General features: G+C 39.7%; 1 protein-coding gene across 1 annotated transcript; it reads left to right on the forward strand.

Moving 5' to 3' along the window:
- The first annotated feature begins 1,193 nt into the window (after positions 1 to 1,193).
- Positions 1,194 to 26,211, forward strand: LOC117498717 (granulocyte-macrophage colony-stimulating factor receptor subunit alpha-like). The gene is made up of 7 exons (XM_034150858.1): positions 1,194 to 1,235; positions 2,105 to 2,157; positions 2,260 to 2,417; positions 2,523 to 2,698; positions 3,010 to 3,143; positions 25,094 to 25,238; positions 25,364 to 26,211. The coding sequence occupies exons 2-7, from the start codon at positions 2,143 to 2,145 to the stop codon at positions 25,492 to 25,494; spliced, it is 759 nt and encodes a 252-aa protein (XP_034006749.1). The 5' UTR covers positions 1,194 to 1,235; positions 2,105 to 2,142; the 3' UTR covers positions 25,495 to 26,211.

Here is a 26,211-nt window from a genome sequence, read left to right on the forward strand (position 1 = left end):
AAGTAGAAGTACTCTGATCTGGTACTGTAGTAAAAGTAGAAGTACTCAGATATTGTACTGTAGTAAGAGTAGAAGTACTCTGATCTGGTACTGTAGTAAAAGTAGAACTACTCAGATATTGTACTTCAGTAGAAGTACTCAGATCTTGTACTTGAGTAAAAGTAGAAGTACTCAGATCTTGTAGTAAAAGTAGAAGTACTCTGATCTGTTACTGTAGTAAAAGTAGAAGTACTCAGATAATGTACTTCAGTAAAAGTAGAAGTACTCAGATCTTGTACTTGAGTAAAAGTAGAAGTACTCAGATATTGTACTTCAGTGAAATTAGAAGTACTCAGATCTTGTACTTGAGTAAAAGTAGAAGAACTCAGATCTTGTACTTGAGTAAAAGTAGAAGTACTCAGATCTTGTACTTGAGTAAAAGTAGAAGTACCAGAGTGTAGGAATACTCTGTTACAGTAAAAGTCCTGCATTCAAAATGTTCCTCAAGTAAAAGTAGAAAAGTATTATCATCAAAATATAGTTGAAGTAGCGACAGTAAAAGTAGTCATTGTGCAGATTGGTCCATTTCAGAATAATATATATGATATGTTTTATAATGATTGATCATGAAAGTGTTCTCAAAGCTGGTAAAGGTGCAGCTAGTTTGAATGACTTTGTATACTGCAGGGTAGTATTGATATGTTGGTAATGTGAAGGATTGTCTCCGGCAGCCTCCTCCATCACTAACCAGCAGCATGTCATTTTGATGTCATTTTTTTATGTTTTCAGTTTCTAAATTAGCAACCTATAGATTAAGTAGTAATATGTTTTCAAGGCAAGACAGAACAATATCCAATAACTTGAGAAACCTTTTAAATTAAATTACAGGTTGAATGAAAGTCAATGTACCAGTGTCCAGTTCAACAAACGTGTACAATTATTTAGAAATATCATGGCACAAGTCGCGACCTTCTCGATTTCTTTTTAGAAAATGAACACATTTCATGTATTTTCCATTGTCTTAGTCTTACTCTTTAGTTTTTACTGTATTTACTACCAACACATTGCTTTTGAAAAGCTAAGACATATTTGGATTTTGCAGTGTATTAATCCAAAAAATCCAAATGAAGTGACAGGAAGAAGCCTAATGTTTCCTGAAGCCTTACAGTGTGTGACGTCATGCTTCTTCTTTCCCCAGAAATGTTTCACTGTCTTCAGTCATCGAGAGCACTGTCAGAGTGGAGGGACAGCGGGAGGTAACGGTTTCCTATTACTATTATTTACCACATTGTACCGTAGATGGATTCTTTAAAATTGTATTCAAAAAGGCTCACACCTAGAATAGCTAAGCATGGGTTTTCCCTTTATATATGCAGTCTATGGTTTATCACTTTTCAGAGAGAAAAGTTGAGCAAGGTGAAAAAAGACCAAAGCATTGATAACTTTTTCTTTTTTGTGGAAAATGTAAAAGCTTTTGTAGGCAGTAGAAATCTAATTTAACCAGGACGAAAAGTAAGATTCATATGAGGAAAGCTGTTTCTTTCAATTCGATTACACGGCATAAATATGTCTTACTGGCAGTCACTAACTTTAAGCACTTAAAAAGGGGAAGTATAAGCAGGCCGGAAATGTGTACAATACAAGAGGTTCTCTATGTACTTGGGTGCCAGACACTGTACGCTCAGGATTATGTGTGTGTGTGTGTGTGTGTGTGTGTGTGTGTGTGTGTGTGTGTGTGTGTGTGTGTGTGTGTGTGTGTGTGTTTGGCTGACACCCTTAGGTATGCTATGAAGATGTTTCCTTCACATCCAATACTTTGGTCCAGTTTGCTGGTTTTATTTGCCTTACAAATTGGTAGGTAACACGCACACACGCTTGACGCACACACATTCTTCCTAAATCACGGAAAAGACCGTTAATTAATCCACAAAAAATGTGGATTAATTAAGCATGGTGTACTTTGAAGAAAATATGCCTTCATATTTTGTATAATCTGAATGGAAATGCATTGATGCTTACATTGGACCACTTGTGTGTGAGGGTCTTTAAAGTTAGAACTTGACCATCCGTTGCCTTTGGTTTCCCCCCCGTGCTAAAACTCCAAACGTATTTACTCCTTTAATAGAGGCGGAAGCTGACATTTCAGATGTCTGTCAGGATACAATGTCTTCTGATGACGTGAGAATCAATTTTTTTAATATTGTCCAAAGGTCACACAGTCACATGAAAGCCACCCACTTTAATGCAGATGTATCTTGTTGTTTGTGGTACTTTTTTCAGATCGATGTACTGAGTACTTTAGTGAAGGAGCATCATGTAGAGATGGAAAATATACATGATACAAACCTTACCTGCCTCCTTTACCCAACAAATATACTCAACTGCTCCTGGTCATTTAACACCTTACACCAGGATACTCAGCTCTTTGTCAACATCAGGTATTTTTTTAAATGATACATTACACATGTGGCATAGAGAGTATTTATGAATAATTAAAGGCATACTTACATCCTTACATTCTCTTTCCCTCTGTTTTCATGCAGCATCTGTGATGGTAACAAATCAGTTCAGTCTCCTGACCTGTCGTCTGAGGAGAAAGTCGGATCAAGGTCTTTAGCTCTGCATGATCACAAGATGTCACTTTTAATCCTACACTTCAACTTCACCCTGCACGGCAACTGGACAGTCTACGCCTCCAAATACGACCTCAACATGCTAGGTAATACAAGACAAACTCTCATTGAGCTCTATAGGGGAAACAGGGTAGGTTTACTTCTAGGGGTCAAAAGGTAACCAATAGGGCAATATCACGATGAAATAAACTTGATAATGGAGTGACAGGAATGTTGGTGTCTTACGTAAAAAAAATCAAACCATTTTTACCATATAAAAAGAGAGGGGAAAGCTATCGTTGATTTTTTTCACTGGCTAGTAACATATGGTTGTAAGCTTAGTTGCTAGCGGAAATCCGCAGTTCCGCCTGCATTTTTAATAATTATTGTACTAATGTTGTCGTTGTGTGTGCCACAGAGGTCCTGTCTCCACCCCAAAACATCTCTGCATCAATCAAAGATGGAGGTCTATTGGTGACATGGGGTTCGCCCCACTGTAGAGTCGACAACGACCCCTTCTGCTTTGAATACCAGCTGGACATGGGTGACCAGGTACAGTATACATGTGTGGATATGGATGTCAATTATTCAATAATGTAGGTTACGCTTCCTATGATGCTTTATAATGCATTGTAAACATACTTCTTATACAGAATAATGCTTGTATCACTGGTTGATTATCAAAATAAACATTTACTCCATTAAGCTACACCAGAATGCATTCTACCTATAAGGATACAACCTGTTTTAGCAAAAGGGCAAATGATATCCAACAAAGCCTTTCCTCTAGCTATCTCACTAAAATCCCTAAGAAAGCAGAACCTGCAGTGTCAACTCTTTCTGCCACATAATAAGGCAACATAATAAGGCAACAGGTGCTTTATTATGTGACAGAGGATTTTTATTGATCAGATCAGTAGACCTCAGTACGTTTTGAATGATCTGAACTCCTCCAGCGCTACACCCCAGCCAGAGCTTTAAGGTCTGCTGACCAGCTGCTGCTGGTAGTGCCCAAGACCAGGCTTAAAACCCGAGGGCACCGAGCCTTCGCAGCAGCTGGCCCGAGGCTCTGGAACACTCTGCCCCTCCATGTGAGGTCGGCCCAGACCCTAGGGGTTTTTAAATCTACTCTTAAGACACACTTCTTCTCCCTGGCCTTCTAGTCAGAGCGGAGCACGACTCCTGACTTTTCCCTGTGTTTTCTTTTTAAATATCTGTTGTAATTTATTGTCTTTTATTGTGATTATAGAAATGTGTTTTTATGTGATTGTAGTTATTACATGTACAGCACTTTGGCCCGAACAAAAATCGCTTTTAAATGTGCTTTATAAATAAACCTTGATTTGATTTGATTTGATTTGATCTGAGTGGGTGAGAGAGCGCACTGGACACAGCTTCAGATCCTGTCACTTAGTTGATGCTAGTGTAATAGAAAATTAGTTTGGAAATGGCATAACAAGGGCCTTAATTCTGATTTATACTTTATTGTTCTTTATTCTTTAGTCTTCTTCCGGTTTAATACTTAGATTTTGTATGAATTCTACCATTAGGTTATGTTTTGGCTTGTTTTTTCCATCTGTCTGTCAACAGGATTAGGGAAGGAATCAGACAGTGATGCCACTTTGTTTACTTCAGTAACATAGTGACATCACTATGTAACATTCACGATTCTATTGGTTAGTGCTCAACACTTGTACGTGACAGGCTAAGGGGCGGTTCATCTCTAAGCGGTTGACCAATCACAACAGAGCCGGCCAGCTAACCAATCAGAGTGGACTGGGCTCTGGTTTCAGACAGAGGGTGAAAAGAGGTGCTGCAGCACAGGCAGTATGAGAAAAATAAAGAGCTTTTTGAACATTAAAGCATGGAGACATGTCCCAGTAGAGACACTACATACTGATATACACCTGAACATCAGCAGGAGAGGACTCTTTAAAGTAAAGACACTACATACTGATATACACCTGAACATCAGCAGGAGAGGACTCTTTAAAGTAGAGACACTACATACTGATATACACCTGAACATCAGCAGGAGAGGACTCTTTAAAGTAGAGACACTACATACTGATATACACCTGAACATCAGCAGGAGAGGACTCTTTAAAGTAGAGACACTACATACTGATATACACCTGAACATCAGCAGGAGAGGACTCTTTAAAGTAGAGACACTACATACTGATATACACCTGAACATCAGCAGGAGAGGACTCTTTAAAGTAGAGACACTACATACTGATATACACCTGAACATCAGCAGGAGAGGACTCTTTAAAGTAGAGACACTACATACTGATATACACCTGAACATCAGCAGGAGAGGACTCTTTAAAGTAGAGACACTACATACTGATATACACCTGAACATCAGCAGGAGAGGACTCTTTAAAGTAGAGACACTACATACTGATATACACCTGAACATCAGCAGGAGAGGACTCTTTAAAGTAGAGACACTACATACTGATATACACCTGAACATCAGCAGGAGAGGACTCTTTAAAGTAGAGACACTACATACTGATATACACCTGAACATCAGCAGGAGAGGACTCTTTAAAGTAGAGACACTACATACTGATATACACCTGAACATCAGCAGGAGAGGACTCTTTAAAGTAGAGACACTAAATTCTGATATACACCTGAACATCAGCAGGAGAGGACTCTTTAAAGTAGAGACACTACATACTGATATACACCTGAACATCAGCAGGAGAGGACTCTTTAAAGTAGAGACACTACATACTGATATACACCTGAACATCAGCAGGAGAGGACTCTTTAAAGTAGAGACACTAAATACTGATATACACCTGAACATCAGCAGGAGAGGACTCTTTAAAGTAGAGACACTACATACTGATATACACCTGAACATCAGCAGGAGAGGACTCTTTAAATTAGAGACACTACATACTGATATACACCTGAACATCAGCAGGAGAGGACTCTTTAAAGTAGAGACACTACATACTGATATACACCTGAACATCAGCAGGAGAGGACTCTTTAAAGTAGAGACACTAAATACTGATATACACCTGAACATCAGCAGGAGAGGACTCTTTAAAGTAGAGACACTACATACTGATATACACCTGAACATCAGCAGGAGAGGACTCTTTAAAGTGGAGACACTACATACTGATATACACCTGAACATCAGCAGGAGAGGACTCTTTAAAGTAGAGACACTACATACTGATATACACCTGAACATCAGCAGGAGAGGACTCTTTAAAGTAGAGACACTACATACTGACATACACCTGAACATCAGCAGGAGAGGACTCTTTAAAGTAGAGACACTACATACTGATATACACCTGAACATCAGCAGGAGAGGACTCTTTAAAGTAGAGACACTACATACTGATATACACCTGAACATCAGCAGGAGAGGACTCTTTAAAGTAGAGACACTACATACTGATATACACCTGAACATCAGCAGGAGAGGACTCTTTAAAGTAGAGACACTACATACTGATATACACCTGAACATCAGCAGGAGAGGACTCTTTAAAGTAGAGACACTAAATACTGATATACACCTGAACATCAGCAGGAGAGGACTCTTTAAAGTAGAGACACTACATACTGATATACACCTGAACATCAGCAGGAGAGGACTCTTTAAAGTAGAGACACTACATACTGATATACACCTGAACATCAGCAGGAGAGGACTCTTTAAAGTAGAGACACTACATACTGATATACACCTGAACATCAGCAGGAGAGGACTCTTTAAAGTAGAGACACTACATACTGATATACACCTGAACATCAGCAGGAGAGGACTCTTTAAAGTAGAGACACTACATACTGACATACACCTGAACATCAGCAGGAGAGGACTCTTTAAAGTAGAGACACTACATACTGATATACACCTGAACATCAGCAGGAGAGGACTCTTTAAAGTAGAGACACTACATACTGATATACACCTGAACATCAGCAGGAGAGGACTCTTTAAAGTAGAGACACTACATACTGATATACACCTGAACATCAGCAGGAGAGGACTCTTTAAAGTAGAGACACTACATACTGATATACACCTGAACATCAGCAGGAGAGGACTCTTTAAAGTAGAGACACTACATACTGATATACACCTGAACATCAGCAGGAGAGGACTCTTTAAAGTAGAGACACTACATACTGATATACACCTGAACATCAGCAGGAGAGGACTCTTTAAAGTAGAGACACTACATACTGATATACACCTGAACATCAGCAGGAGAGGACTCTTTAAAGTAGAGACACTACATACTGATATACACCTGAACATCAGCAGGAGAGGACTCTTTAAAGTAGAGACACTACATACTGATATACACCTGAACATCAGCAGGAGAGGACTCTTTAAAGTAGAGACACTAAATACTGATATACACCTGAACATCAGCAGGAGAGGACTCTTTAAAGTAGAGACACTACATACTGATATACACCTGAACATCAGCAGGAGAGGACTCTTTAAAGTAGAAACACTACATACTGATATACACCTGAACATCAGCAGGAGAGGACTCTTTAAAGTAGAGACACTAAATACTGATATACACCTGAACATCAGCAGGAGAGGACTCTTTAAAGTAGAGACACTACATACTGATATACACCTGAACATCAGCAGGAGAGGACTCTTTAAAGTAGAGACACTACATACTGATATACACCTGAACATCAGCAGGAGAGGACTCTTTAAAGTAGAGACACTACATACTGATATACACCTGAACATCAGCAGGAGAGGACTCTTTAAAGTAGAGACACTACATACTGACATACACCTGAACATCAGCAGGAGAGGACTCTTTAAAGTAGAGACACTACATACTGATATACACCTGAACATCAGCAGGAGAGGACTCTTTAAAGTAGAGACACTACATACTGATATACACCTGAACATCAGCAGGAGAGGACTCTTTAAAGTAGAGACACTACATACTGACATACACCTGAACATCAGCAGGAGAGGACTCTTTAAAGTAGAGACACTACATACTGATATACACCTGAACATCAGCAGGAGAGGACTCTTTAAAGTAGAGACACTACATACTGATATACACCTGAACATCAGCAGGAGAGGACTCTTTAAAGTAGAGACACTACATACTGATATACACCTGAACATCAGCAGGAGAGGACTCTTTAAAGTACAGACACTAAATACTGATATACACCTGAACATCAGCAGGAGAGGACTCTTTAAAGTAGAGACACTACATACTGATATACACCTGAACATCAGCAGGAGAGGACTCTTTAAAGTAGAGACACTACATACTGATATACACCTGAACATCAGCAGGAGAGGACTCTTTAAAGTAGAGACACTACATACTGATATACACCTGAACATCAGCAGGAGAGGACTCTTTAAAGTAGAGACACTACATACTGATATACACCTGAACATCAGCAGGAGAGGACTCTTTAAAGTAGAGACACTACATACTGATATACACCTGAACATCAGCAGGAGAGGACTCTTTAAAGTAGAGACACTACATACTGATATACACCTGAACATCAGCAGGAGAGGACTCTTTAAAGTACAGACACTAAATACTGATATACACCTGAACATCAGCAGGAGAGGACTCTTTAAAGTAGAGACACTACATACTGATATACACCTGAACATCAGCAGGAGAGGACTCTTTAAAGTAGAGACACTACATACTGATATACACCTGAACATCAGCAGGAGAGGACTCTTTAAAGTAGGAGACACTACATACTGATATACACCTGAACATCAGCAGGAGAGGACTCTTTAAAGTAGAGACACTACATACTGATATACACCTGAACATCAGCAGGAGAGGACTCTTTAAAGTAGAGACACTACATACTGACATACACCTGAACATCAGCAGGAGAGGACTCTTTAAAGTAGAGACACTACATACTGATATACACCTGAACATCAGCAGGAGAGGACTCTTTAAAGTAGAGACACTACATACTGATATACACCTGAACATCAGCAGGAGAGGACTCTTTAAAGTAGAGACACTACATACTGATATACACCTGAACATCAGCAGGAGAGGACTCTTTAAAGTAGAGACACTACATACTGATATACACCTGAACATCAGCAGGAGAGGACTCTTTAAAGTAGAGACACTACATACTGATATACACCTGAACATCAGCAGGAGAGGACTCTTTAAAGTAGAGACACTACATACTGATATACACCTGAACATCAGCAGGAGAGGACTCTTTAAAGTAGAGACACTACATACTGATATACACCTGAACATCAGCAGGAGAGGACTCTTTAAAGTAGAGACACTACATACTGATATACACCTGAACATCAGCAGGAGAGGACTCTTTAAAGTAGAGACACTACATACTGATATACACCTGAACATCAGCAGGAGAGGACTCTTTAAAGTAGAGACACTACATACTGACATACACCTGAACATCAGCAGGAGAGGACTCTTTAAAGTAGAGACACTACATACTGATATACACCTGAACATCAGCAGGAGAGGACTCTTTAAAGTAGAGACACTACATACTGATATACACCTGAACATCAGCAGGAGAGGACTCTTTAAAGTAGAGACACTACATACTGATATACACCTGAACATCAGCAGGAGAGGACTCTTTAAAGTAGAGACACTACATACTGATATACACCTGAACATCAGCAGGAGAGGACTCTTTAAAGTAGAGACACTACATACTGATATACACCTGAACATCAGCAGGAGAGGACTCTTTAAAGTAGAGACACTACATACTGATATACACCTGAACATCAGCAGGAGAGGACTCTTTAAAGTAGAGACACTACATACTGATATACACCTGAACATCAGCAGGAGAGGACTCTTTAAAGTAGAGACACTACATACTGATATACACCTGAACATCAGCAGGAGAGGACTCTTTAAAGTAGAGACACTACATACTGATATACACCTGAACATCAGCAGGAGAGGACTCTTTAAAGTAGAGACACTACATACTGATATACACCTGAACATCAGCAGGAGAGGACTCTTTAAAGTAGAGACACTACATACTGATATACACCTGAACATCAGCAGGAGAGGACTCTTTAAAGTAGAGACACTACATACTGATATACACCTGAACATCAGCAGGAGAGGACTCTTTAAAGTAGAGACACTACATACTGACATACACCTGAACATCAGCAGGAGAGGACTCTTTAAAGTAGAGACACTACATACTGATATACACCTGAACATCAGCAGGAGAGGACTCTTTAAAGTAGAGACACTACATACTGATATACACCTGAACATCAGCAGGAGAGGACTCTTTAAAGTAGAGACACTACATACTGATATACACCTGAACATCAGCAGGAGAGGACTCTTTAAAGTAGAGACACTACATACTGATATACACCTGAACATCAGCAGGAGAGGACTCTTTAAAGTAGAGACACTACATACTGATATACACCTGAACATCAGCAGGAGAGGACTCTTTAAAGTAGAGACACTACATACTGATATACACCTTGAACATCAGCAGGAGAGGACTCTTTAAAGTAGAGACACTACATACTGATATACACCTGAACATCAGCAGGAGAGGACTCTTTAAAGTAGAGACACTACATACTGATATACACCTGAACATCAGCAGGAGAGGACTCTTTAAAGTAGAGACACTACATACTGATATACACCTGAACATCAGCAGGAGAGGACTCTTTAAAGTAGAGACACTACATACTGATATACACCTGAACATCAGCAGGAGAGGACTCTTTAAAGTAGAGACACTACATACTGATATACACCTGAACATCAGCAGGAGAGGACTCTTTAAAGTAGAGACACTACATACTGATATACACCTGAACATCAGCAGGAGAGGACTCTTTAAAGTAGAGACACTACATACTGATATACACCTGAACATCAGCAGGAGAGGACTCTTTAAAGTAGAGACACTACATACTGATATACACCTGAACATCAGCAGGAGAGGACTCTTTAAAGTAGAGACACTACATACTGAATACACCTGAACATCAGCAGGAGAGGACTCTTTAAAGTAGAGACACTACATACTGATATACACCTGAACATCAGCAGGAGAGGACTCTTTAAAGTAGAGACACTACATACTGATATACACCTGAACATCAGCAGGAGAGGACTCTTTAAAGTAGAGACACTACATACTGATATACACCTGAACATCAGCAGGAGAGGACTCTTTAAAGTAGAGACACTACATACTGATATACACCTGAACATCAGCAGGAGAGGACTCTTTAAAGTAGAGACACTACATACTGATATACACCTGAACATCAGCAGGAGAGGACTCTTTAAAGTAGAGACACTACATACTGATATACACCTGAACATCAGCAGGAGAGGACTCTTTAAAGTAGAGACACTACATACTGATATACACCTGAACATCAGCAGGAGAGGACTCTTTAAAGTAGAGACACTACATACTGATATACACCTGAACATCAGCAGGAGAGGACTCTTTAAAGTAGAGACACTACATACTGACTATACACCTGAACATCAGCAGGAGAGGACTCTTTAAAGTAGAGACACTACATACTGATATACACCTGAACATCAGCAGGAGAGGACTCTTTAAAGTAGAGACACTACATACTGATATACACCTGAACATCAGCAGGAGAGGACTCTTTAAAGTAGAGACACTACATACTGATATACACCTGAACATCAGCAGGAGAGGACTCTTTAAAGTAGAGACACTACATACTGATATACACCTGAACATCAGCAGGAGAGGACTCTTTAAAGTAGAGACACTACATACTGATATACACCTGAACATCAGCAGGAGAGGACTCTTTAAAGTAGAGACACTACATACTGATATACACCTGAACATCAGCAGGAGAGGACTCTTTAAAGTAGAGACACTACATACTGATATACACCTGAACATCAGCAGGAGAGGACTCTTTAAAGTAGAGACACTACATACTGATATACACCTGAACATCAGCAGGAGAGGACTCTTTAAAGTAGAGACACTACATACTGATATACACCTGAACATCAGCAGGAGAGGACTCTTTAAAGTAGAGACACTACATACTGATATACACCTGAACATCAGCAGGAGAGGACTCTTTAAAGTAGAGACACTACATACTGATATACACCTGAACATCAGCAGGAGAGGACTCTTTAAAGTAGAGACACTACATACTGATATACACCTGAACATCAGCAGGAGAGGACTCTTTAAAGTAGAGACACTACATACTGATATACACCTGAACATCAGCAGGAGAGGACTCTTTAAAGTAGAGACACTACATACTGATATACACCTGAACATCAGCAGGAGAGGACTCTTTAAAGTAGAGACACTACATACTGATATACACCTGAACATCAGCAGGAGAGGACTCTTTAAAGTAGAGACACTACATACTGATATACACCTGAACATCAGCAGGAGAGGACTCTTTAAAGTAGAGACACTACATACTGATATACACCTGAACATCAGCAGGAGAGGACTCTTTAAAGTAGAGACACTACATACTGATATACACCTGAACATCAGCAGGAGAGGACTCTTTAAAGTAGAGACACTACATACTGATATACACCTGAACATCAGCAGGAGAGGACTCTTTAAAGTAGAGACACTACATACTGATATACACCTGAACATCAGCAGGAGAGGACTCTTTAAAGTAGAGACACTACATACTGATATACACCTGAACATCAGCAGGAGAGGACTCTTTAAAGTAGAGACACTACATACTGATATACACCTGAACATCAGCAGGAGAGGACTCTTTAAAGTAGAGACACTACATACTGATATACACCTGAACATCAGCAGGAGAGGACTCTTTAAAGTAGAGACACTACATACTGATATACACCTGAACATCAGCAGGAGAGGACTCTTTAAAGTAGAGACACTACATACTGATATACACCTGAACATCAGCAGGAGAGGACTCTTTAAAGTAGAGACACTACATACTGATATACACCTGAACATCAGCAGGAGAGGACTCTTTAAAGTAGAGACACTACATACTGATATACACCTGAACATCAGCAGGAGAGGACTCTTTAAAGTAGAGACACTACATACTGATATACACCTGAACATCAGCAGGAGAGGACTCTTTAAAGTAGAGACACTACATACTGATATACACCTGAACATCAGCAGGAGAGGACTCTTTAAAGTAGAGACACTACATACTGATATACACCTGAACATCAGCAGGAGAGGACTCTTTAAAGTAGAGACACTACATACTGATATACACCTGAACATCAGCAGGAGAGGACTCTTTAAAGTAGAGACACTACATACTGATATACACCTGAACATCAGCAGGAGAGGACTCTTTAAAGTAGAGACACTACATACTGATATACACCTGAACATCAGCAGGAGAGGACTCTTTAAAGTAGAGACACTACATACTGATATACACCTGAACATCAGCAGGAGAGGACTCTTTAAAGTAGAGACACTACATACTGATATACACCTGAACATCAGCAGGAGAGGACTCTTTAAAGTAGAGACACTACATACTGATATACACCTGAACATCAGCAGGAGAGGACTCTTTAAAGTAGAGACACTACATACTGATATACACCTGAACATCAGCAGGAGAGGACTCTTTAAAGTAGAGACACTACATACTGATATACACCTGAACATCAGCAGGAGAGGACTCTTTAAAGTAGAGACACTACATACTGATATACACCTGAACATCAGCAGGAGAGGACTCTTTAAAGTAGAGACACTACATACTGATATACACCTGAACATCAGCAGGAGAGGACTCTTTAAAGTAGAGACACTACATACTGATATACACCTGAACATCAGCAGGAGAGGACTCTTTAAAGTAGAGACACTACATACTGATATACACCTGAACATCAGCAGGAGAGGACTCTTTAAAGTAGAGACACTACATACTGATATACACCTGAACATCAGCAGGAGAGGACTCTTTAAAGTAGAGACACTACATACTGATATACACCTGAACATCAGCAGGAGAGGACTCTTTAAAGTAGAGACACTACATACTGATATACACCTGAACATCAGCAGGAGAGGACTCTTTAAAGTAGAGACACTACATACTGATATACACCTGAACATCAGCAGAGAAGGACTCTTTAAAGTAGAGACACTACATACTGATATACACCTGAACATCAGCAGGAGAGGACTCTTTAAAGTAGAGACACTACATACTGATATACACCTGAACATCAGCAGGAGAGGACTCTTTAAAGTAGAGACACTACATACTGATATACACCTGAACATCAGCAGGAGAGGACTCTTTAAAGTAGAGACACTACATACTGATATACACCTGAACATCAGCAGGAGAGGACTCTTTAAAGTAGAGACACTACATACTGATATACACCTGAACATCAGCAGGAGAGGACTCTTTAAAGTAGAGACACTACATACTGATATACACCTGAACATCAGCAGGAGAGGGACTCTTTAAAGTAGAGACACTAAATACTGATATACACCTGAACATCAGCAGGAGAGGACTCTTTAAAGTAGAGACACTACATACTGATATACACCTGAAAATCAGCAGGAGAGGACTCTTTAAAGTAGAGACACTACATACTGACATACACCTGAACATCAGCAGGAGAGGACTCTTTAAAAGTAGAGACACTACATACTGATATACACCTGAACATCAGCAGGAGAGGACTCTTTAAAGTAGAGACACTACATACTGATATACACCTGAACATCAGCAGGAGAGGACTCTTTAAAGTAGAGACACTACATACTGATATACACCTGAACATCAGCAGGAGAGGACTCTTTAAAGTAGAGACACTACATACTGATATACACCTGAACATCAGCAGGAGAGGACTCTTTAAAGTAGAGACACTACATACTGATATACACCTGAACATCAGCAGGAGAGGACTCTTTAAAGTAGAGACACTACATACTGATATACACCTGAACATCAGCAGGAGAGGACTCTTTAAAGTAGAGACACTACATACTGATATACACCTGAACATCAGCAGGAGAGGACTCTTTAAAGTAGAGACACTACATACTGATATACACCTGAACATCAGCAGGAGAGGACTCTTTAAAGTAGAGGACACTACATACTGATATACACCTGAACATCAGCAGGAGAGGACTCTTTAAAGTAGAGACACTACATACTGATATACACCTGAACATCAGCAGGAGAGGACTCTTTAAAGTAGAGACACTACATACTGATATACACCTGAACATCAGCAGGAGAGGACTCTTTAAAGTAGAGGACACTACATACTGATATACACCTGAACATCAGCAGGAGAGGACTCTTTAAAGTAGAGACACTACATACTGATATACACCTGAACATCAGCAGGAGAGGACTCTTTAAAGTAGAGACACTACATACTGATATACACCTGAACATCAGCAGGAGAGGACTCTTTAAAGTAGAGACACTACATACTGATATACACCTGAACATCAGCAGGAGAGGACTCTTTAAAGTAGAGACACTACATACTGATATACACCTGAACATCAGCAGGAGAGGACTCTTTAAAGTAGAGACACTACATACTGATATACACCTGAACATCAGCAGGAGAGGACTCTTTAAAGTAGAGACACTACATACTGATATACACCTGAACATCAGCAGGAGAGGACTCTTTAAAGTAGAGACACTACATACTGATATACACCTGAACATCAGCAGGAGAGGACTCTTTAAAGTAGAGACACTACATACTGATATACACCTGAACATCAGCAGGAGAGGACTCTTTAAAGTAGAGACACTACATACTGATATACACCTGAACATCAGCAGGAGAGGACTCTTTAAAGTAGAGACACTACATACTGATATACACCTGAACATCAGCAGGAGAGGACTCTTTAAAGTAGAGACACTACATACTGATATACACCTGAACATCAGCAGGAGAGGACTCTTTAAAGTAGAGACACTACATACTGATATACACCTGAACATCAGCAGGAGAGGACTCTTTAAAGTAGAGACACTACATACTGATATACACCTGAACATCAGCAGGAGAGGACTCTTTAAAGTAGAGACACTACATACTGATATACACCTGAACATCAGCAGGAGAGGACTCTTTAAAGTAGAGACACTACATACTGATATACACCTGAACATCAGCAGGAGAGGACTCTTTAAAGTAGAGACACTACATACTGATATACACCTGAACATCAGCAGGAGAGGACTCTTTAAAGTAGAGACACTACATACTGATATACACCTGAACATCAGCAGGAGAGGACTCTTTAAAGTAGAGACACTACATACTGATATACACCTGAACATCAGCAGGAGAGGACTCTTTAAAGTAGAGACACTACATACTGATATACACCTGAACATCAGCAGGAGAGGACTCTTTAAAGTAGAGACACTACATACTGATATACACCTGAACATCAGCAGGAGAGGACTCTTTAAAGTAGAGACACTACATACTGATATACACCTGAACATCAGCAGGAGAGGACTCTTTAAAGTAGAGACACTACATACTGATATACACCTGAACATCAGCAGGAGAGGACTCTTTAAAGTAGAGACACTACATACTGATATACACCTGAACATCAGCAGGAGAGGACTCTTTAAAGTAGAGACACTACATACTGATATACACCTGAACATCAGCAGGAGAGGACTCTTTAAAGTAGAGACACTACATACTGATATACACCTGAACATCAGCAGGAGAGGACTCTTTAAAGTAGAGACACTACATACTGATATACACCTGAACATCAGCAGGAGAGGACTCTTTAAAGTAGAGACACTACATACTGATATACACCTGAACATCAGCAGGAGAGGACTCTTTAAAGTAGAGACACTACATACTGATATACACCTGAACATCAGCAGGAGAGGACTCTTTAAAGTAGAGACACTACATACTGATATACACCTGAACATCAGCAGGAGAGGACTCTTTAAAGTAGAGACACTACATACTGATATACACCTGAACATCAGCAGGAGAGGACTCTTTAAAGTAGAGACACTACATACTGATATACACCTGAACATCAGCAGGAGAGGACTCTTTAAAGTAGAGACACTACATACTGATATACACCTGAACATCAGCAGGAGAGGACTCTTTAAAGTAGAGACACTACATACTGATATACACCTGAACATCAGCAGGAGAGGACTCTTTAAAGTAGAGACACTACATACTGATATACACCTGAACATCAGCAGGAGAGGACTCTTTAAAGTAGAGACACTACATACTGATATACACCTGAACATCAGCAGGAGAGGACTCTTTAAAGTAGAGACACTACATACTGATATACACCTGAACATCAGCAGGAGAGGACTCTTTAAAGTAGAGACACTACATACTGATATACACCTGAACATCAGCAGGAGAGGACTCTTTAAAGTAGAGACACTACATACTGATATACACCTGAACATCAGCAGGAGAGGACTCTTTAAAGTAGAGACACTACATACTGATATACACCTGAACATCAGCAGGAGAGGACTCTTTAAAGTAGAGACACTACATACTGATATACACCTGAACATCAGCAGGAGAGGACTCTTTAAAGTAGAGACACTACATACTGATATACACCTGAACATCAGCAGGAGAGGACTCTTTAAAGTAGAGACACTACATACTGATATACACCTGAACATCAGCAGGAGAGGACTCTTTAAAGTAGAGACACTACATACTGATATACACCTGAACATCAGCAGGAGAGGACTCTTTAAAGTAGAGACACTACATACTGATATACACCTGAACATCAGCAGGAGAGGACTCTTTAAAGTAGAGACACTACATACTGATATACACCTGAACATCAGCAGGAGAGGACTCTTTAAAGTAGAGACACTACATACTGATATACACCTGAACATCAGCAGGAGAGGACTCTTTAAAGTAGAGACACTACATACTGATATACACCTGAACATCAGCAGGAGAGGACTCTTTAAAGTAGAGACACTACATACTGATATACACCTGAACATCAGCAGGAGAGGACTCTTTAAAGTAGAGACACTACATACTGATATACACCTGAACATCAGCAGGAGAGGACTCTTTAAAGTAGAGACACTACATACTGACATACACCTGAACATCAGCAGGAGAGGACTCTTTAAAGTAGAGACACTACATACTGATATACACCTGAACATCAGCAGGAGAGGACTCTTTAAAGTAGAGACACTACATACTGATATACACCTGAACATCAGCAGGAGAGGACTCTTTAAAGTAGAGACACTACATACTGACATACACCTGAACATCAGCAGGAGAGGACTCTTTAAAGTAGAGACACTACATACTGATATACACCTGAACATCAGCAGGAGAGGACTCTTTAAAGTAGAGACACTACATACTGATATACACCTGAACATCAGCAGGAGAGGACTCTTTAAAGTAGAGACACTACATACTGATATACACCTGAACATCAGCAGGAGAGGACTCTTTAAAGTAGAGACACTACACACTGATATACACCTGAACATCAGCAGGAGAGGACTCTTTAAAGTAGAGACACTACATACTGACATACACCTGAACATCAGCAGGAGAGGACTCTTTAAAGTAGAGACACTACATACTGATATACACCTGAACATCAGCAGGAGAGGACTCTTTAAAGTAGAGACACTACATACTGATATACACCTGAACATCAGCAGGAGAGGACTCTTTAAAGTAGAGACACTACATACTGATATACACCTGAACATCAGCAGGAGAGGACTCTTTAAAGTAGAGACACTACATACTGATATACACCTGAACATCAGCAGGAGAGGACTCTTTAAAGTAGAGACACTACATACTGATATACACCTGAACATCAGCAGGAGAGGACTCTTTAAAGTAGAGACACTACATACTGATATACACCTGAACATCAGCAGGAGAGGACTCTTTAAAGTAGAGACACTACATACTGATATACACCTGAACATCAGCAGGAGAGGACTCTTTAAAGTAGAGACACTACATACTGATATACACCTGAACATCAGCAGGAGAGGACTCTTTAAAGTAGAGACACTACATACTGATATACACCTGAACATCAGCAGGAGAGGACTCTTTAAAGTAGAGACACTACATACTGATATACACCTGAACATCAGCAGGAGAGGACTCTTTAAAGTAGAGACACTACATACTGATATACACCTGAACATCAGCAGGAGAGGACTCTTTAAAGTAGAGACACTACATACTGATATACACCTGAACATCAGCAGGAGAGGACTCTTTAAAGTAGAGACACTACATACTGATATACACCTGAACATCAGCAGGAGAGGACTCTTTAAAGTAGAGACACTACATACTGATATACACCTGAACATCAGCAGGAGAGGACTCTTTAAAGTAGAGACACTACATACTGATATACACCTGAACATCAGCAGGAGAGGACTCTTTAAAGTAGAGACACTACATACTGATATACACCTGAACATCAGCAGGAGAGGACTCTTTAAAGTAGAGACACTACATACTGATATACACCTGAACATCAGCAGGAGAGGACTCTTTAAAGTAGAGACACTACATACTGATATACACCTGAACATCAGCAGGAGAGGACTCTTTAAAGTAGAGACACTACATACTGATATACACCTGAACATCAGCAGGAGAGGACTCTTTAAAGTAGAGACACTACATACTGATATACACCTGAACATCAGCAGGAGAGGACTCTTTAAAGTAGAGACACTACATACTGATATACACCTGAACATCAGCAGGAGAGGACTCTTTAAAGTAGAGACACTACATACTGATATACACCTGAACATCAGCAGGAGAGGACTCTTTAAAGTAGAGACACTACATACTGATATACACCTGAACATCAGCAGGAGAGGACTCTTTAAAGTAGAGACACTACATACTGATATACACCTGAACATCAGCAGGAGAGGACTCTTTAAAGTAGAGACACTACATACTGATATACACCTGAACATCAGCAGGAGAGGACTCTTTAAAGTAGAGACACTACATACTGATATACACCTGAACATCAGCAGGAGAGGACTCTTTAAAGTAGAGACACTACATACTGATATACACCTGAACATCAGCAGGAGAGGACTCTTTAAAGTAGAGACACTACATACTGATATACACCTGAACATCAGCAGGAGAGGACTCTTTAAAGTAGAGACACTACATACTGATATACACCTGAACATCAGCAGGAGAGGACTCTTTAAAGTAGAGACACTACATACTGATATACACCTGAACATCAGCAGGAGAGGACTCTTTAAAGTAGAGACACTACATACTGATATACACCTGAACATCAGCAGGAGAGGACTCTTTAAAGTAGAGACACTACATACTGATATACACCTGAACATCAGCAGGAGAGGACTCTTTAAAGTAGAGACACTACATACTGATATACACCTGAACATCAGCAGGAGAGGACTCTTTAAAGTAGAGACACTACATACTGATATACACCTGAACATCAGCAGGAGAGGACTCTTTAAAGTAGAGACACTACATACTGATATACACCTGAACATCAGCAGGAGAGGACTCTTTAAAGTAGAGACACTACATACTGATATACACCTGAACATCAGCAGGAGAGGACTCTTTAAAGTAGAGACACTACATACTGATATACACCTGAACATCAGCAGGAGAGGACTCTTTAAAGTAGAGACACTACATACTGATATACACCTGAACATCAGCAGGAGAGGACTCTTTAAAGTAGAGACACTACATACTGATATACACCTGAACATCAGCAGGAGAGGACTCTTTAAAGTAGAGACACTACATACTGATATACACCTGAACATCAGCAGGAGAGGACTCTTTAAAGTAGAGACACTACATACTGATATACACCTGAACATCAGCAGGAGAGGACTCTTTAAAGTAGAGACACTACATACTGATATACACCTGAACATCAGCAGGAGAGGACTCTTTAAAGTAGAGACACTACATACTGATATACACCTGAACATCAGCAGGAGAGGACTCTTTAAAGTAGAGACACTACATACTGATATACACCTGAACATCAGCAGGAGAGGACTCTTTAAAGTAGAGACACTACATACTGATATACACCTGAACATCAGCAGGAGAGGACTCTTTAAAGTAGAGACACTACATACTGATATACACCTGAACATCAGCAGGAGAGGACTCTTTAAAGTAGAGACACTACATACTGATATACACCTGAACATCAGCAGGAGAGGACTCTTTAAAGTAGAGACACTACATACTGATATACACCTGAACATCAGCAGGAGAGGACTCTTTAAAGTAGAGACACTACATACTGATATACACCTGAACATCAGCAGGAGAGGACTCTTTAAAGTAGAGACACTACATACTGATATACACCTGAACATCAGCAGGAGAGGACTCTTTAAAGTAGAGACACTACATACTGATATACACCTGAACATCAGCAGGAGAGGACTCTTTAAAGTAGAGACACTACATACTGATATACACCTGAACATCAGCAGGAGAGGACTCTTTAAAGTAGAGACACTACATACTGATATACACCTGAACATCAGCAGGAGAGGACTCTTTAAAGTAGAGACACTACATACTGATATACACCTGAACATCAGCAGGAGAGGACTCTTTAAAGTAGAGACACTACATACTGATATACACCTGAACATCAGCAGGAGAGGACTCTTTAAAGTAGAGACACTACATACTGATATACACCTGAACATCAGCAGGAGAGGACTCTTTAAAGTAGAGACACTACATACTGATATACACCTGAACATCAGCAGGAGAGGAACTCTTTAAAGTAGAGACACTACATACTGATATACACCTGAACATCAGCAGGAGAGGACTCTTTAAAGTAGAGACACTACATACTGATATACACCTGAACATCAGCAGGAGAGGACTCTTTAAAGTAGAGACACTACATACTGATATACACCTGAACATCAGCAGGAGAGGACTCTTTAAAGTAGAGACACTACATACTGATATACACCTGAACATCAGCAGGAGAGGACTCTTTAAAGTAGAGACACTACATACTGATATACACCTGAACATCAGCAGGAGAGGACTCTTTAAAGTAGAGACACTACATACTGATATACACCTGAACATCAGCAGGAGAGGACTCTTTAAAGTAGAGACACTACATACTGATATACACCTGAACATCAGCAGGAGAGGACTCTTTAAAGTAGAGACACTACATACTGATATACACCTGAACATCAGCAGGAGAGGACTCTTTAAAGTAGAGACACTACATACTGATATACACCTGAACATCAGCAGGAGAGGACTCTTTAAAGTAGAGACACTACATACTGATATACACCTGAACATCAGCAGGAGAGGACTCTTTAAAGTAGAGACACTACATACTGATATACACCTGAACATCAGCAGGAGAGGACTCTTTAAAGTAGAGACACTACATACTGATATACACCTGAACATCAGCAGGAGAGGACTCTTTAAAGTAGAGACACTACATACTGATATACACCTGAACATCAGCAGGAGAGGACTCTTTAAAGTAGAGACACTACATACTGATATACACCTGAACATCAGCAGGAGAGGACTCTTTAAAGTAGAGACACTACATACTGATATACACCTGAACATCAGCAGGAGAGGACTCTTTAAAGTAGAGACACTACATACTGATATACACCTGAACATCAGCAGGAGAGGACTCTTTAAAGTAGAGACACTACATACTGATATACACCTGAACATCAGCAGGAGAGGACTCTTTAAAGTAGAGACACTACATACTGATATACACCTGAACATCAGCAGGAGAGGACTCTTTAAAGTAGAGACACTACATACTGATATACACCTGAACATCAGCAGGAGAGGACTCTTTAAAGTAGAGACACTACATACTGATATACACCTGAACATCAGCAGGAGAGGACTCTTTAAAGTAGAGACACTACATACTGATATACACCTGAACATCAGCAGGAGAGGACTCTTTAAAGTAGAGACACTACATACTGATATACACCTGAACATCAGCAGGAGAGGACTCTTTAAAGTAGAGACACTACATACTGATATACACCTGAACATCAGCAGGAGAGGACTCTTTAAAGTAGAGACACTACATACTGATATACACCTGAACATCAGCAGGAGAGGACTCTTTAAAGTAGAGACACTACATACTGATATACACCTGAACATCAGCAGGAGAGGACTCTTTAAAGTAGAGACACTACATACTGATATACACCTGAACATCAGCAGGAGAGGACTCTTTAAAGTAGAGACACTACATACTGATATACACCTGAACATCAGCAGGAGAGGACTCTTTAAAGTAGAGACACTACATACTGATATACACCTGAACATCAGCAGGAGAGGACTCTTTAAAGTAGAGACACTACATACTGATATACACCTGAACATCAGCAGGAGAGGACTCTTTAAAGTAGAGACACTACATACTGATATACACCTGAACATCAGCAGGAGAGGACTCTTTAAAGTAGAGACACTACATACTGATATACACCTGAACATCAGCAGGAGAGGACTCTTTAAAGTAGAGACACTACATACTGATATACACCTGAACATCAGCAGGAGAGGACTCTTTAAAGTAGAGACACTACATACTGATATACACCTGAACATCAGCAGGAGAGGACTCTTTAAAGTAGAGACACTACATACTGATATACACCTGAACATCAGCAGGAGAGGACTCTTTAAAGTAGAGACACTACATACTGATATACACCTGAACATCAGCAGGAGAGGACTCTTTAAAGTAGAGACACTACATACTGATATACACCTGAACATCAGCAGGAGAGGACTCTTTAAAGTAGAGACAACTACATACTGATATACACCTGAACATCAGCAGGAGAGGACTCTTTAAAGTAGAGACACTACATACTGACATACACCTGAACATCAGCAGGAGAGGACTCTTTAAAGTAGAGACACTACATACTGATCATACACCTGAACATCAGCAGGAGAGGACTCTTTAAAGTAGAGACACTACATACTGATATACACCTGAACATCAGCAGGAGAGGACTCTTTAAAGTAGAGACACTACATACTGATATACACCTGAACATCAGCAGGAGAGGACTCTTTAAAGTAGAGACACTACATACTGATATACACCTGAACATCAGCAGGAGAGGACTCTTTAAAGTAGAGACACTACATACTGATATACACCTGAACATCAGCAGGAGAGGACTCTTTAAAGTAGAGACACTACATACTGATATACACCTGAACATCAGCAGGAGAGGACTCTTTAAAGTAGAGACACTACATACTGATATACACCTGAACATCAGCAGGAGAGGACTCTTTAAAGTAGAGACACTACATACTGATATACACCTGAACATCAGCAGGAGAGGACTCTTTAAAGTAGAGACACTACATACTGATATACACCTGAACATCAGCAGGAGAGGACTCTTTAAAGTAGAGACACTACATACTGATATACACCTGAACATCAGCAGGAGAGGACTCTTTAAAGTAGAGACACTACATACTGACATACACCTGAACATCAGCAGGAGAGGACTCTTTAAAGTAGAGACACTACATACTGATATACACCTGAACATCAGCAGGAGAGGACTCTTTAAAGTAGAGACACTACATACTGATATACACCTGAACATCAGCAGGAGAGGACTCTTTAAAGTAGAGACACTACATACTGATATACACCTGAACATCAGCAGGAGAGGACTCTTTAAAGTAGAGACACTACATACTGATATACACCTGAACATCAGCAGGAGAGGACTCTTTAAAGTAGAGACACTACATACTGATATACACCTGAACATCAGCAGGAGAGGACTCTTTAAAGTAGAGACACTACATACTGATATACACCTGAACATCAGCAGGAGAGGACTCTTTAAAGTAGAGACATTAAATACTAACATGAACCTGAAAATCTGCATAATATGCCCTTTTAAAGGCAAACAATGACCACTTAAAGTTACTTCTAATTACAATATATTACATTCTAAAAAAGATTATAATGTATTGCGACTGTATGAATCATAATACACTATGACATTTGCAGTAAAAAGTTAGTGAGTCAATATCAAATACTTTATCATTTGCAGATTATTGTTATAAAGCATAATTTAAAAGTTCTTTCAACAATAATAACAGCGCTATAACAACAAATAAGTATGTTTATAATGCATTATAGACCAGGGCATCTTAGTAAATGTTCATATATTTGAGCTTTAAGTGCATTATTTTCTTGATCCTTTATTTTCTTTTAAACAGGAAACACCTAAAGAGTTCAGTGACCGGCTGTCCTATAGAGAGCCCAAAGTAGATCCCTCCTCCACCTACAGAGTGACGATGAGGACAAGGAAGGGCAACCAATGTGTGGAATTTTCTCAATGGAGTGAATGGAGCCATGCTGTCAGTGAGTGGGGCTTTTTACATCTTTAAATCATCCCCATCCATCTACACACAAGTTTAATTGGTGTCATCTGTATGTGTGTATGTGTGTATGTGTGTATGTGTGTATGTGTGCTTGTGTGCTTGTAGCTGTGGAACAGTCCAAACTCAACAATCTAGTGATCGTCTCAATTTCACTTGGAATACCCATGATCCTCCTGGCTGTGCTGCTGCTGCTGCGCCATCAGAGGTACTGTTTCTGTCTCCCGCTGAATAACTAAAGCATGATGATTGGTGTGTGAGACGCACACACTCACATCTGAACATCCTCAGAGACTATTTGATATGATTTGTATTCTGCTTCAGTTTTCTGTTTCTAATCTGACAACAGACACTCTGTCCTGTCTTCTAAATGTGAAACAGTGTCAAACAGACGACAACAACCATGTTGTAGAGTAAGTAAGAGTATGGGTGGTTGCGGTCCACACTAAACTTCCTTAACGTTAAGACAGAAACCCCCCGGAGAGACACAGGGGAAAACACAACATGAAACGCTGAAGAACACTAAGGACGGATGTGCATCTTTTCTTCCAATTTCATTATGGCAGTTTCACTTTAGATGGTCGACTTATTAATATATTAATTCATACAATGTCATAAATGGCAATGTGTGTACTAAAATGTGAGTAACACTTTATATGTCCAGGTCTATATAATGCATTAAAAACACACTTCTCAAATATCCTACTCAAAACTGTAGTTATTGCTTTAAGCAATCATAATAACTTTACATAATACTTTATAATCGCAGGTCACTTACTTTCTTTTTGTGGAAGGATCATAGTGTATTGAAAATATCATAGTTGTAATCCATTAGAATGTTTTTATATTACATTATAATGTGATTTAAAGTGGACCTATCATGCTATATTTGAATAATATAGTGTAGGACCATACCTATATAAGGCATATTTATACTTTTTTTTTTCAAAATACCA

This window comes from Trematomus bernacchii, unplaced genomic scaffold (assembly GCF_902827165.1).
Source record: "Trematomus bernacchii unplaced genomic scaffold, fTreBer1.1, whole genome shotgun sequence".
NCBI classification, from domain to species: Eukaryota; Metazoa; Chordata; class Actinopteri; order Perciformes; family Nototheniidae; genus Trematomus; species Trematomus bernacchii.

Bases quoted from the DNA above. Each gene is read 5' to 3' on its own strand.
- LOC117498717 (XM_034150858.1), top strand. The intron at 2,699-3,009 runs GTAATACAAGAC...TGTGTGCCACAG, and splicing joins ATACGACCTCAACATGCTAG to AGGTCCTGTCTCCACCCCAA. The intron at 25,239-25,363 runs GTGAGTGGGGCT...GTGTGCTTGTAG, and splicing joins TGAATGGAGCCATGCTGTCA to CTGTGGAACAGTCCAAACTC.